The following is a 13,332-nucleotide window of genomic DNA, read 5'->3' as shown; positions in this document are numbered from 1 at the left end:
ACACTTCAGCGTCTTGCATGTTTTGAAACTAGGTCTTGCATGTTTTGTTTTGAATTTAGTTCGGGAATACACCACCAGAGGCGGTTCTTATGTGAATACTGCCATGGGCTATTGCCTTTCTATCCAGCCACCCAATAAATCTGTTTGTGGAAATAATCTTTTCATGTTTAATTTACTTTTGTATAAATTTGTATAGACAGACAATTAGTTCAACTGTTTTAAGGAATCTATCTTTGAAATGTGCATTTAACAACAAAAAAACACAAATAGCATTGTCTGGAGACTAGTCATATTCAGCAAATTAGAATATTATTGAAAAGGCTAATTTATTAAAATTTTCTGAGTGAAATACAATTACATATGCAGGGACTGATTTTCAAGCCTTAACTTCTGTTTATGATGATTTTCAGTTTAGAGACATGTTCAATAGTATATTTAACATCTGCTTAAAGTTTATTTTCAAAAGTGCTTTAATCCAAATTTGTTTGATAAAACATTTTTGAATTTACTCCAGACTTCCAGTCATACTGGACTTGGCTAGTTGGTGGCATTCAGTGATTTGACACAAAAAAGTCCAATGAAGCTGCAGCACCCAGAAACTGCTTTCCACTATAGAGATCAATATGTGTGAAAAGACTTGTTATCCAGGTTCTATCATGCATCAATAAGTTTAGACATATGACTTCTGTATACTACTGCAGTAGTATACAGTTATCTGCAAAGTAGGGGTAAAACTGATTGCTTCTAGATTCAAAAGCATTTTGCTGCCATCTATTGCCTGATGCAGCCAAAGCATGTTATTCAAATAAAATACAAAAACTCTACTTAAATTAGACTATAACCATTTTCTTCTTTCACGATTGTAAATAAATTCTGGCAATGGGCTAAAGTCTGCCAAAAATATACATTTGTAACAATCTCAGCTAAGAAGTTAAGCCTAAAAGCTTTAGCTCAACAAAAAGAATGTAAAAAAACTAAATGCATTTATGCAGTCCGTCTGAAAAAGTTACTTTTACTCATGTTTGTAATTCCCCTTCATGAGGGTGAACAATAAGCCTCAATCCATATTCTAGTAAGGATAATACATTTAACTGGTTTAATGGGAATATGCTGTAATTCAATCCTACTGTAGATGCCTTGTTGTACTCTATTGTGTTTAGTCAAAAGGACTAAACACAAGGAGCAATATGTACTTTAGCCAAGAGGACACAGGCTTCTGGTCAATAATTAAAGACTCTAAGCTGTGTGTTGGTTCCGTGAAATGGAAAAAGATATCAGGTTCCGTTTCATTGAATCATTTATTCTTTCCCATTTTAAGAATATGAAGTCCACCTAGCATCCAAGAATACCACAGAGTCCAAAAAGAGTCCTTTCACTTTGAACACTTAACATCTGCAAATGAAGGGATAACTATACAAGAGGAAAAAAAATAAATCCTTTCAATATAAAAAGCAAAGATAGTTTAATATAAATACAGCCTGTGAAGGAGCAGATTGACACTGTGCTGTTCCTTTAACATTCAGGATAAAAACATTGTAAACAATAAACCTGGCTCAATTGTATTGTGCATCACCAACAACTGATTAAAAAAAAAAACAGAAAATAAATCGAAATTATGCACAGTGATGAGCCTTGAAATATAAATTAAATGTATACAATAAACCAAACACCAGAGCCAAACCTTTAATTTATGTTTACTAAAATTAAAATAAAACCTTCAAGTTTGGGTGACAACAGTTTTGAGTTAAAGATTCAGAGATATTCACAAGACTTGTGCAAAAATTAAAATTCTTAAATAGTAATGCACGTACCAATACTAAAAACAAAAGTAAAATAAATATTTACACTCGTGGTACATCTCTGGGTAAAATGGAGGAATAATATGCCACCAAAAAAAAAAAAACAAAACCCTGAAGAAGTTTGCACAATCTTTCCCCTCAATAGCAGCTCAGTTAGAAAAAATAAAAATCATCCTGGGGTGCTGGCTTGCAACTTTGGCAACGCATGGCATGTCTGGAGTCGCCAGTGGAGCAACAAAGCTGTGGATACCAAGCCTCCTCTGAGGGAGTCTGCAGCAGCAGTCTGTTGCTCTTTTAGCACGGATGTGAACGCAGCTTCTTTCAGTGCAGTTGGGACGAGGATGAGGTCACTGCTGAGTTGCCGTTTGATTGGCCATAGCAAAATTCTGCTGGAGCACAGCTAGAGAGGTACGGAGCTGTGGAGGAAAACATACGACCAAGTTTGTGAAGAAGGGGCTTCTTGTTTTTACTTCGATGTAGAGACAAGTAGATATACAGAGACAGGAAAGCCAGTCGTTTGAGATGGGAAGATGGACCCATGTACAAAGCGATTCTAAAAACGATTGCAAAAAGACTTGAGATCGACCCGCCAGCAGAACACTAAACATACAGCCACTGAGAGCCAGGGAAGTTTATCTAAATTTTTTTTTAGATTTTATAACAATGTGAATCTGCCGACTTCTACAATGGGAAAATATATAGCACTAAATTCTTCGAAGCTATGACTCATTTATATTACTTTTAAAAACCCTTGTACCATTGGTTTCCTTCTGTTGATATTCTATGCTGATGTTGCAAAATTGCTAACACCACAACGTCGTATTCCCTTTAAAAATTAAAAATTTCTTACTTCGTTTTGTAAGAGTCACAATGGAGGGGCCAAAAAGGCTCTGGAGCATATTTATCTAGCAGAATGACCTAGTCCAACTCCAGACCTAAATACAATTCAGAATCTGTTGCAAGATTTGAAAACAGAGATTTCCAATTTAATCTGACTGATTTTAAGGTCGAAAAAAATGCCTTGGCTGCTTTAGATTTGTTACCAACTACTATGATTCTGCACAACATTTTCTCTTTAAAAACAAAAACCTTTACATTATTTCACTTTCAATTACAGTAAACACTTCTGTATCAGTCTACCACCTAACATCTCAATGCAATTTGGTTAGTTTATGTTACACATTAGCAGTTCATATCTTACTTGTTCTAGGAGAAGAATGGAGTCCTGCAGGACAGTTTTTAGCAGCTGCATGTCCTCATTGGTCCTGAACCCTGGCAATGGCTTGGGACCATACTTTGGTCCAAAGCTGTCAGAAAGGGACCATTATTTTCCTGCATGCAATAATGAGGTGCACTCACTGAATGCAAACTCAACAGCATGTAACTTTAGACGAGAGCTGATGCAACACCTGTTGTTCAACCATATTCACTGAGACAGCATCTACATAGACTTAGTGCAGGGAACTGAGGTGAGCTGCTTATGCAGGAAAAGAACGCTGGTGTTTTCCTGCATAAGCATCGCCTTCACAAACACCACTTCTCAGTTTTAGTCAACTATTGATTGTCCAACTATCCACAGAAATGTGTCGATTAAAAGAAGACTGGTTATCCAACCTGGTTTCCATCCGCTCCCTGAGCCGATGCTTTGTCGTGAGGTACATGCGGTGAGCCACGTCCTCCATGGCCCACAGCTTGAAAAACAAGCCCAGATTGAGTACTATCAGGATCAGCAGACTGAAACCAGGAGAAAACACAGTTTATGTCACAAGAACAAAAGACTGTGGTATCAGATGATCGACAGACGCAAAAGGTTGCGACATTTGCAGGTTTGACAAGTAGTGACTTTGCATGCTCGAGCTGGAAAGACGCATATCCTCCCAAACAAAATAGAAAAATCACAATATTCAGCTGCCTCTTTGGTTTATCAACTTACATTACACTCATGCTAACAACTATTGCAGTAGTGCTCCATCTCTGCAGGCCTGTGGTATCCATGGGGCCTGAAAGAGAACAAGATTTAAATAGGCTTAAGTTTTTTTGGCATACAGACATAAGTAGAATTTTGAATTAATAAGAAAACTTTGCACTGGTTTAATGTAACAGGATATGCTCTACTAGGGACAGGAAACGTTTTGCAACAGAACCGCGAGATAAATGTTGCCCCATTCTTCTGCTACAATGTCTTACATTTTTTCAAATTGGCTTCCCTCTTCAGAAACTGTATGCAAATGGCATCCATTTGCCACCAACTTTGTCATGCAAAACACTACATGGTTATACCAACCTATATGGTAAAGAAAGTACAGTTGGGTAACTTTATTTTATGTCTAAAATATTTCAGTACCCATGTTTCCATCTCTGTGCTCAGGATCCTGTCCTGACTGCTTGCCGGGCTTTCCATGATCCAGTAGGGTCCGGCTGAACGTTCGCCTCCTCCTGCGGACCCCAGCTTTTCCAGACTCGCCGACTGCTTGGTTCATCTCCGACTCCTCTTCCAGCAGTTCAGCTTCTGTATCGCCACGAAGAACATATAGAAAAGGACAGTTGGGCTAAGAAGTTATTTAAAAAGAACTACCCACTGTATTGTGAGCTAGTTTCTTGTTCAAGTTTTTTGCAGACTGTAGGCAAAATTCCCGTTAAACAACTCTGAATAATAACCATCCACAGATTCAAGAAGTTTTATCTGCAACTGTTAGTTTTTTTTTATGTTCATAATCATTAGCTTCATCCATCTTTTGCATGGATTTATAACATCAAACATACACTTTTTCACGTTACAACCACAAACTTCATATAAGAATTCTATGACCAAGAGCAACACAAAGACACACATGTAATAAAAATTGTGTCATGTATTAGTCATCCACATTAACTCAGATATGGATGGGGAAAAGGCAGGGCAACAAACTGCCTAGAAGTTAATCAATAATAGCTGTAAATTACAGGGGACACAGCAAACATGTACAAGAACAAATGAAAGGAATAAAACCCATTACAGACAGCAACAGGCTTCAGATTGAGGCAGGACATCAGCAGTAAATATAGAGCAAGGGTTGCAAATCAAAAGGTTTAGATCAAATTGTATTAAAATGGTTAAATCAAAGTACAGACCCAAATCTAAAGGAAAATTTAAAAAAAATTGAAGACCATCAGTGAACATGAATTTTCAATCTGAATCAGCTTGTGCAACTAAACAAAAATTTTCAAGAGAAAAAAATAAATAAATAAAAAATCTTCGTCGACTATTAAGTACAGCTGTGCGTTGTTTTAGGCTGTTTTGCAACAAAATTACCCAAAAAAATGTGTCTGCATGTGAAAACCATGCGTCTCCTCTGCACCCCCATTCACAGTTGCACCATTTTGTGTTTATCTATTCCACAAAAGCATAAAGCCGAGATTGCACAGCACACTGTGTTGTTCCTATTGCCAGATCGTTTTTAATTCTCCATAGCGATATGACTAATTCACACACAATAAATGATGGTTTATAATAAACGGCAGCTTTGTGTGACGTGCATTTAGAGCAGCTGATAATAACTGCAATATCAGCCCTGATATTCTTTGCCCTTCCTGCAGACACAGCAGTAATATGATTCAGCAGTGCAGTGCTATATGTGTGCCGGAAGAAACTGTTCTCATCAGATAAAACATAAAATAAATCACAGAGTGACAACAAAAAGTAAAAAAGGATAAGCCCTTTTCTGCCTTTGGATCGTCCCAAAAAAACTCACCCAGTTGTCTAAAATAATCTTCAATGCCACTCCAGGAGTTTTTTGTAATGAAGGTTTTGATTAGACCAAATGTTGGTTTGCTGTACTTCACATCAGAGTACACCCTAACAAAACAAACAAAAAGAACAAAACAGAGACTTTTAGTTCAAATCCATTAACATTTAAATAAATAGTATGCACATTAATTAATTCATCACCTTAGTCGACACTTCCGTTTGGAGACTCGTATGATATAGTAGCGGTTCTGTGTGTAGAAGTGATCATGGTAGGGGACGTCATGAGTGTACACCACGGCATCCACCTGGTAATACTGACCCTCCCTGGATTCTTTGGACAGAGTCTGGCGAGGTAAATGAAGCTCAAATAAGCCAAACAAAAAACATGTTTACACGTCTAGTCAACCATTCACACGGACAGAACCACACCTGGTTCTCTGTGGCGGTGGAGAACTTCCCAATCAGGGGGTTATTGATGGCTACAGTGTAGCTCAAAACCCGCTTGTCATTTCCTGAGTCGTCCTTCTGCCAAGCAGTAGAGCTCGGATCTGAAGACACAAAATGGGAAAACTTTATTAAAAAGCTTCCATGAACACGTTTTAATACGGGAGAAATTGATGTAAGGTCCTACTCGTTATGCTGCGGATTTCCATAAACCTTTGAGTGAAGCTGGAGTCTGTGAAGAGCAGCTCAAACAATTTGCTTGCGCTCATGTGGAAAACCTTGTTGAGGTACAGTCGCCCCGGTTCCTCGGATTTATCAATTCGATCCTCCACTGGTGGAGGCAAACACGAGAGCAACGTAATGAACAGAAAAACAAAAAAACAATCCACATCGCCATTATCCTCTTACCTTCTTCACTGGTTTCTGAGCCACTTTGCTCCAACAAGTTCTCGTTGGCGTTGAGGTCAAGGGACTGAGTGGAACGCTTGGAGAGCCTTTCTGCGGGATGACGCGCCAATGGAAGAGTCGGACTTCGGTGTAGGGACGGGGAGTTATGAGACTCAACCTGCAGGAAATGAATAGCATTCTAAGAGGATAATTTGAGTAAAGAAAATACTGAGTAATGTAGGAAAAGAAGATGATACCGTGTTTGTTGTCCTTGGTGAGCTCATGGGTGAAGGCATCTCCTCTCCTTGAGGTGTGGAGCTCTGCAACGGGACATGCTCCACCACTGGGAGAAGGAGGCTGTTGGGCCGCTCTGGTCTCCCGAGACCTTCATCAGCGGCACTGATGAACTTCTGCTGCAGACTAAAAACAAGCAAACAAAAACAAGATTAAAGCTGGCACCAAACTTTTCTGTAGAATCAACCTTCCTTTTTAGAACATGCTGCCATGGTCATGATTTCTATTTTATTTTATTTTTTTGCCATTCCCTTGTAAATTATCAATAAAGATATAAGCTATGCCTTCCCCAAAAACAGTTTATGCTCATATTTGCCTCTTGTGACATCTTATGTCACAGGCACATTATAAGATGAAGACCTAAATCAGAGACATAGGTCTTCATCTTTTCCCCTCTTTGCAATCAAATGGTTGCTGGTTATTTTGCTCCTTCGCCCTTTACAAGATAAATTCAGAGTAATATACAAATTCGTACAAGTAAAATTTTTGAAGGCAATCGCCGCCATCTTCACCGTTTTTCTTCAGCTTTGCCATGATGAGTCAAACTCTGCCTTAAACATGCGGTGCTAAACCCCGAACTACTGAGATGAAACTCGAATGCTTCAGAGTCCTGAAATCAGTGGAAGGTCACTATAATATATTAAGCTGATCAGTTGGACTTGGTTGATTCTTTTGCCTCTTGTGACGTCACACAGACATGCACAATGCAGGTTTATATCTTTTTACGCTTTTTTATTCATTTAATTTTTATCGTGTTTAAGGGAGTTATTTTGAAATCTATACTCCAAATTGTGTTTTAAAGGTCATCATTTGTTGGCCAAAGAAAGAATGAAACCCTGTGGCATCTTTAAAGTCAGGGGGGGAAAAAAACAAAACAAACACGGTCAAGGTCCCAAGAGCTGAGGCCAAGTTACCTGGTCTGCCCAGTTGATTCTGTTAACACCTGTAAATTCTCCATCTCCTCATTGTTCAGGCCCAGATCATAGCCATAGTGCTGTTTGATCATCTGCCACAGCTCCGGGCACGTCAAAGTCTAAAATAAAGATAAATAAACATAAATTAGAAGCATGCAGAGGTCTCCTCCTCCTGCATTCTCTTGGTACCAGAAGGTGAGCACAAAAACAAGCAATTATGCAGCTGGTGTATAGCCTGGAGAACTCCATAAGGAATAATTTACAGTCTTATCTCCATGGGTGACAACCTACAAACACAATCATCCGTCAACTAGGTCAGTCAGGTTGCACTACTGTGTTCTCACTGCAAAAGAAGCTCGGATTACCCAATATCTTTTTGGGGAAAAAGCCAAAAACAAACTTCAAACGTGAGGAGCTAGAAATGGACACAGATCTGCTCATTCAGCCTGATAAAGGAAAAAAAAAAAAATAATTCCATTATTTTAGCGTAGGCGTTAAAAACAAGCACAAAGTTCCAGTAAACCGGTTCGTCGGGGTTCTCCTACCCGTCAGAGGACATATCCCCCTGCCGCTGTGCGATCCGACCGGGTTCTGAATGGCGTATGACCTGAACGCACCAGCGCACATTCAGGAAGTCCGTAAAGACGCGCCGCCCAAACACCAGTTAGATATTTAATAGAAACCCTCCTCTTCTGCGCAGAGAGAGAAACCGAGATCCGAGCAGTAAGTCTTTGACGCCGAGCTGCGGCGAAGTCCGTTTAGTTGTCGACACAAATCTCTTGGCCACACCCAGATGGGGTCAATGAACTCAGGTTGTTACACAGGTGTTTACCTGATTGCCGTCCCCACACTGTGAGAGGGGAACCGTTCAGGGAAGGGGAAAAAAAAAAAGGGCTGCAGCAGCAGAAATCAAATTAAAGGGCTGAAGTTCACTCTGACTGATCATAAAAATATACAAAATGAGGTCACCCTAATGCAGAATGCCTTCTCTGTGCCGTTTATTCACAACCACGATACGCTTAATAAAATTAGGCATACTCAGTTACTTCCGCCATATTTTATTAATTATTTTTAGATGCCAAAATTTTAGTCGGACAGTTTAGTTTTGATTCTGACTGACTTTCATGGAGGCCTATAATTGCATTTTACAGTGCCTTGAAAAAAAACTTCACTGCGCTTATTGGGCTCTCAACAGTAGGTTGAGACTTGTGATTAAAAAAAAAGACAATGGGTTTCTTAAAAAAAAAAAAAAAGTTTGGTTTTTCTATGCATTTTTATTAAAAAAAAAAGTCATCTTATTTACTGTAGTATCCCCAAACAGAAAACAGATCTGATTCTAGGGCTCAGAGTTCCAAGTGTTTCTATGTGCTCCCATCTGTCACACTTTAGGTTTCTACCTGAGTCCACCTCTTAAAAAGGCTTTAGCCAACATGCAGTTGCAGTTTTTGTACAAATTGTGGTTTTTGAAGTGCAGAAGTAAACATGTCTATTTTGGGGGAACGAGATAGACCTGCTTTCCCATGTTACTTTAATCAATAACTGAGCCAAAGGTGAAAGCCTAGATCCTGTGGGTTCATTTTGTACTATACCCATGACTTCCATGAGTAAACTTCAAACCTTACCTCAACCTGTAGAACAGTAAACAAAAACTCAGTCTGTTGAACTAGTGCAAAAACCTTGCAGTTCGTCACCGATATCAGAGAGTCCGTCTGTGGGACTTCTGTATCTGCGTACAGAAATTTGCTTTCTAACTGGACATACTGGTCCTCAGGAAGGAGATTGGACGGTAGAAAATTGACTTCCAATGAATAGCAGTCATTCCTCCTATTGGAGCCCGACTGCTCCTCTGAAGAGTCTTACCTTGTCCAGCAAACTGTTCTGCCATATGCGGAAAACACTCAGATAGCTTTTCTCTCTTGCAGAGAAGGAAGCGAAGAAATACTGTGGATGAATGATGAACAACATTTACAATATATTTAGGATTATGTACTTTACTTTTACATAAAGAAGGTCTAAATCAGGTCTTTTTTTTGCTCCAATACCTTCTCGGTACGTGTGCAGATCTGGATGGCATTGGGGATCAGTCGAGCTGTTTTCTCTCTGGACATTGTGGTTATATCTTTGAGCGACAGTATAATCTGTAAATGCATAATAAATAAAGAAATGTTATGAAAACCACCAGTGAGTGCTTTGATAAGTGATGAGTAACTTGACCCATTTTAGAATCATGTTTTCTGCAAATGTAACTGATGCATACAATCTTTTTTTTTTTTTCTTGGGAAAATAAATATGGAATCGCCACTCTCTCAGTCTGACCAAAAGCCATGACAATAAACCATTTTATTTTCCAAGAGGAAACATTGGCTTTGTACAAACATATCTTAAAATATGTAAACCAAAAACAATATTCTTCATTTTCAATGTGTGCTTTATAAAACCAGAATGTTCTATAAAAATTAAAAAAAACTTGTTTTTGCCTTGTTCTGTTTTTATTTGCTACACATTCTCCCCAAAATCTAATTATTCTATAACCATTTCCTGAATCTTAGGTGTTTGGGTAATGTGGATTGTAACAAACAGCTGATCCGTTTAACACAAGCAAATATAGATACAGGAGACCAGATGTCTTCAGTCTTCTGAAACCATTGCTCTAATAAACTATGTTGATAAGCAAACGTGACCCTATGAATCTCTACAGATAATCTGTGGGGCGGGTATTCTCTGCTTTGGTTCAATTTTATCAGATAAATTCTAATAAATAAACTAAAATAGAACTGTTTGTACTTATTGTTTTTACATTTATCATAACTTAATTATTAACCCATTTTTAAAGAAACTAAACTGCTCTTTTTAATTAATTATGTTGGAGCACAAGATGTTTTCCATTGGAACAGTTGTTTTTCACAGGTTCAAAAACAAAAGACAATTTATTTGTAATTTTTTTATGGACAACATTGGGGATCATTATTGAAAGTTAAGACTCGTTTCCGGTTCCTCGTCCTTCCCCCTCGCCCCATCGGTCTCATTACCTTTGTGCCACGAAACACATAGCTGTAGAAACAGATCCAGTTCTCTGAGAGGTAGAGGCGTCCCTGAAGGAGGATGTCCCGGTGGAGGGCACAGGGATAGTCTGAGGAGAAAGCATACAGCAGACACCCAGTACAGACAAATAAGAACACCTGAAGTTTTATTTTAAAACTTTCAGCTTTATCTCAGGAACTTATTTCAAGACATCGTGGAATAAGCAGCTCAAATATTTGCAAATCTATCCAAAACTTGAGAACTAAAGTTTCCCCCCTCCCCCCCACCAAAATTAGCCTCCAAATATGATTTTTTTAAAATAATACTCTCTCCCCCCAATCCTGAACTTACCTAAAATGAGTATTTCTGAGTCAGGCAGCTCCTTGAACAGCCTCTTAAACTCCTCCACCCTCTGTTTGTAGCTTGGCAGAGGAGACTGAGGCACAGCGAGACATGGACCCAGAGCATCGGAGCTCTGTTGTGGGAAATGGGAAGATTACAGGTTCAAATAAATTTAAAACTCAAAGTTTCAGAACATCTCTTCTGCGTCTGTGTCTGAAACGGATGATGCAGTCGAAAATAACGCAATACTGCATCCAAACCACTAGATGGCAGTGAAAGATCTTCATTGTATGTGTAATATTGTTAGTTTATTATTCTAAGCAACCTTTGTCCTCATGACTAAAGTCAGTCTGAGGAAAGTGTGTAATGATTTTGAAGATTTTCAGGTCTGTGCTCCAGGTTCTTGTTTGTTTTAAATTTCCCTTACATCTTCATCCGAGCTCAACTGGACGTCCAGCAGGGATCCCGTTTCATCCGTGATATCATCACTGCCCACTCCAGACCGGTTGGAAAGTTGGTCCATCGGCTCTGCTGGGCTGCTTAGAACAGAAATATCCAGGTTTACACTTAAAGACAATACAGTAACAGAATGGAAAGCTATAAAAGTTGTCAAGAATAAACCATTCAAATCATCAAGACCTGTCGATGTTTCACATAAACCTGGTGTACAAGATTTTTACTCTGAATGGTTCCTCTATACAACAATACTTATGAAACAAGTTTCCCCCTTTACTGTGGATGTTTCGCCACTCAGTTGCCTTTATGAACAAAAACAAGACCAAAATAATTTGGCTTTTTAGACAAGAATTTTAAATAATTATAATAATATTGAACTGACAAACTTTTTAGATGGTGAAGGCACCTTTAGAACTGATTAAATCGGTGGTACGTCTGAACATTGCTCAGGTGTGAACAGCCTTTTTCAGCCACAAATTGAGATCCGGCCAAAGTTGTAATTCTCCACCAGACTACGTCAAAATATTGTCCACTATTGGGTGATTTTTACTTATCCAATTTATTTAGCATAAATGCATGTTTCCTTCTTCTTATACACCTATTCACCATAAAGGGATTCTAACGCTCCATTAACTGCATGTGCATTAAACCAATATAAACCTTAATAGAGTGCAAATAAATATATACTTTACATGATTCTTCTGTCCCCCCCCACCCTTCTAATGCCACCCTGAGCAACTGCCCAACAAAACCTCCCTGGGCCTTTGTATTAATTTTATGTAAGTAGATGACAGCTAATGAAAACCCAAAATTCAGTTTTTGAGAAAATTGTATAATCCACTCAACTCTGCAACCAGAAGCGCCTGACCTTACGTTTTAATGAGAAACATTAAAATTCGACTGATCAAAACAAGTTTGTCTTCAAAAGTGCCAAAGCGGTCAGCAAGTCTAACTTTAAAGGTCAAGAGGAAAATCGTAATGCGCCAGAGCTATTCAAAGAAGCTACAGAAGTCAGTATCATTCAAACAAAAACTGGTTTGTCTGGAGATCTATACTTAGGACAGGTTTAATCCCGCTTTTGAATAAACAACTTCATCACCTTTCCACACCACAGCAAAGTTAAAACCACCAGATCCGAGTCAAAATACAAAGCAGCCGTTTTCTCCGATAACAGCCATCATCAGCTGATCTGTAGGTATGTCAATCAGATAAAAGTCGCCCGCTGTTCCCCTTCACCTCCAAGTGCCTACGTGTGGGTTATCCACGCCAGACCAGCAGGCATCGGTCACTTACCTAACACGGAGAGGACCCAGGGTTCCGGTTCTGTCTGGCCGAGGTTTAAAAAGTAGATTCGTTTGGTTCTGAAGCCTCTGAGGTTGAGTCAAATGTGCTCCTCCTTCTGCTTGCTGCTTCAGCAGGTGCGTCTCATCCAGCCGGGAGGGGGAAAAAAAACGCCTTGTGGGTGTTGACGCCTCACTGATGACGCTTTAAATCAGCTAGTTGGGATCCAAACCTTTTATTAACTAGTCCTCTAGGAAAGCAGGGTGATTGAATATAACCAGGTGTTTGTGGTTTCGGAAATTATGCCCAATTTTAAGAGCAAATCAGAGTTGATTTAAGTGATTTCTTAAAAATAATTTAGAAATTATGGACATCAGTGTTTGTATTTAAAAATCTAAACAATTGCAGAACACACCTTAAGTTAATCCAATTTAATTATGAATAGAGTCAGCTCTATATTTAAGGGTTAAGAAAAAAAATGTCTTTGCTTTGCTGCTGCCATAGAGTTGACGTTCCAGTGTTACAATCATGCAGAAATACCAGTTTAGCTGCATAGATACACACAATGAGGTTGAACAAAACATTCGACACCTTTTTTTTTGTCCCCCCCACAATGATTTAATTCTTTGAGAGTATTATGATGAAACAGTTGGGCTTTCACGCAGCA

The 13,332-nt window shown here is 38.9% G+C and overlaps 1 protein-coding gene across 2 annotated transcripts; it reads right to left on the bottom strand.

The window, feature by feature from the left end:
* Nucleotides 1-1,861: 1,861 nt before the first annotated feature.
* gramd1c (GRAM domain containing 1c) lies at nucleotides 1,862-12,883 on the bottom strand. Of its 2 annotated transcripts, none has more exons than XM_015027743.1 (18): nucleotides 12,678-12,883; nucleotides 11,356-11,467; nucleotides 10,938-11,061; nucleotides 10,595-10,695; nucleotides 9,608-9,703; nucleotides 9,426-9,506; nucleotides 7,566-7,684; nucleotides 6,615-6,777; nucleotides 6,379-6,535; nucleotides 6,158-6,301; nucleotides 5,956-6,074; nucleotides 5,728-5,870; nucleotides 5,531-5,634; nucleotides 4,144-4,308; nucleotides 3,733-3,799; nucleotides 3,414-3,533; nucleotides 3,001-3,106; nucleotides 1,862-2,215 (listed from the first exon to the last, which is right to left on the bottom strand). In XM_015027743.1, exons 2-18 carry the CDS (start codon nucleotides 11,449-11,451, stop codon nucleotides 2,147-2,149), a joined length of 1,974 nt encoding a protein of 657 aa, XP_014883229.1. In that variant the 5' UTR covers nucleotides 11,452-11,467; nucleotides 12,678-12,883; the 3' UTR covers nucleotides 1,862-2,146. The 2 variants fall into 2 exon arrangements, with proteins under 2 accessions (XP_014883229.1, XP_014883230.1); XM_015027744.1 differs by having other exon boundaries at nucleotides 11,356-11,464.
* Between the last annotated feature and the right edge of the window lie 449 nt (nucleotides 12,884-13,332).

Source organism: Poecilia latipinna, unplaced genomic scaffold (genome assembly GCF_001443285.1).
Source record: "Poecilia latipinna isolate Pla-1442-1.1 unplaced genomic scaffold, P_latipinna-1.0 Scaffold106, whole genome shotgun sequence".
Classification (NCBI taxonomy): Eukaryota; Metazoa; Chordata; class Actinopteri; order Cyprinodontiformes; family Poeciliidae; genus Poecilia; species Poecilia latipinna.
The sequence above is the reverse complement of the archived record's forward strand: the minus strand, read 5'-3'. Positions and strand labels throughout refer to the sequence as shown.

Excerpts from the sequence above, each read along its gene's own strand:
- gramd1c (XM_015027743.1), bottom strand. The coding sequence starts at position 11,451 with ATGGACCAACTTTCCAACCGGTCTGGAGTGGGCAGTGATGATATCACG. Across the intron at positions 10,696-10,937 it reads CTCAGAAATACTCATTTTAG|ACTATCCCTGTGCCCTCCAC; the intron begins GTAAGTTCAGGA and ends CTTTCTCCTCAG. Across the intron at positions 2,216-3,000 it reads CCATTCTTCTCCTAGAACAA|CTCCGTACCTCTCTAGCTGT; the intron begins GTAAGATATGAA and ends TTTCCTCCACAG.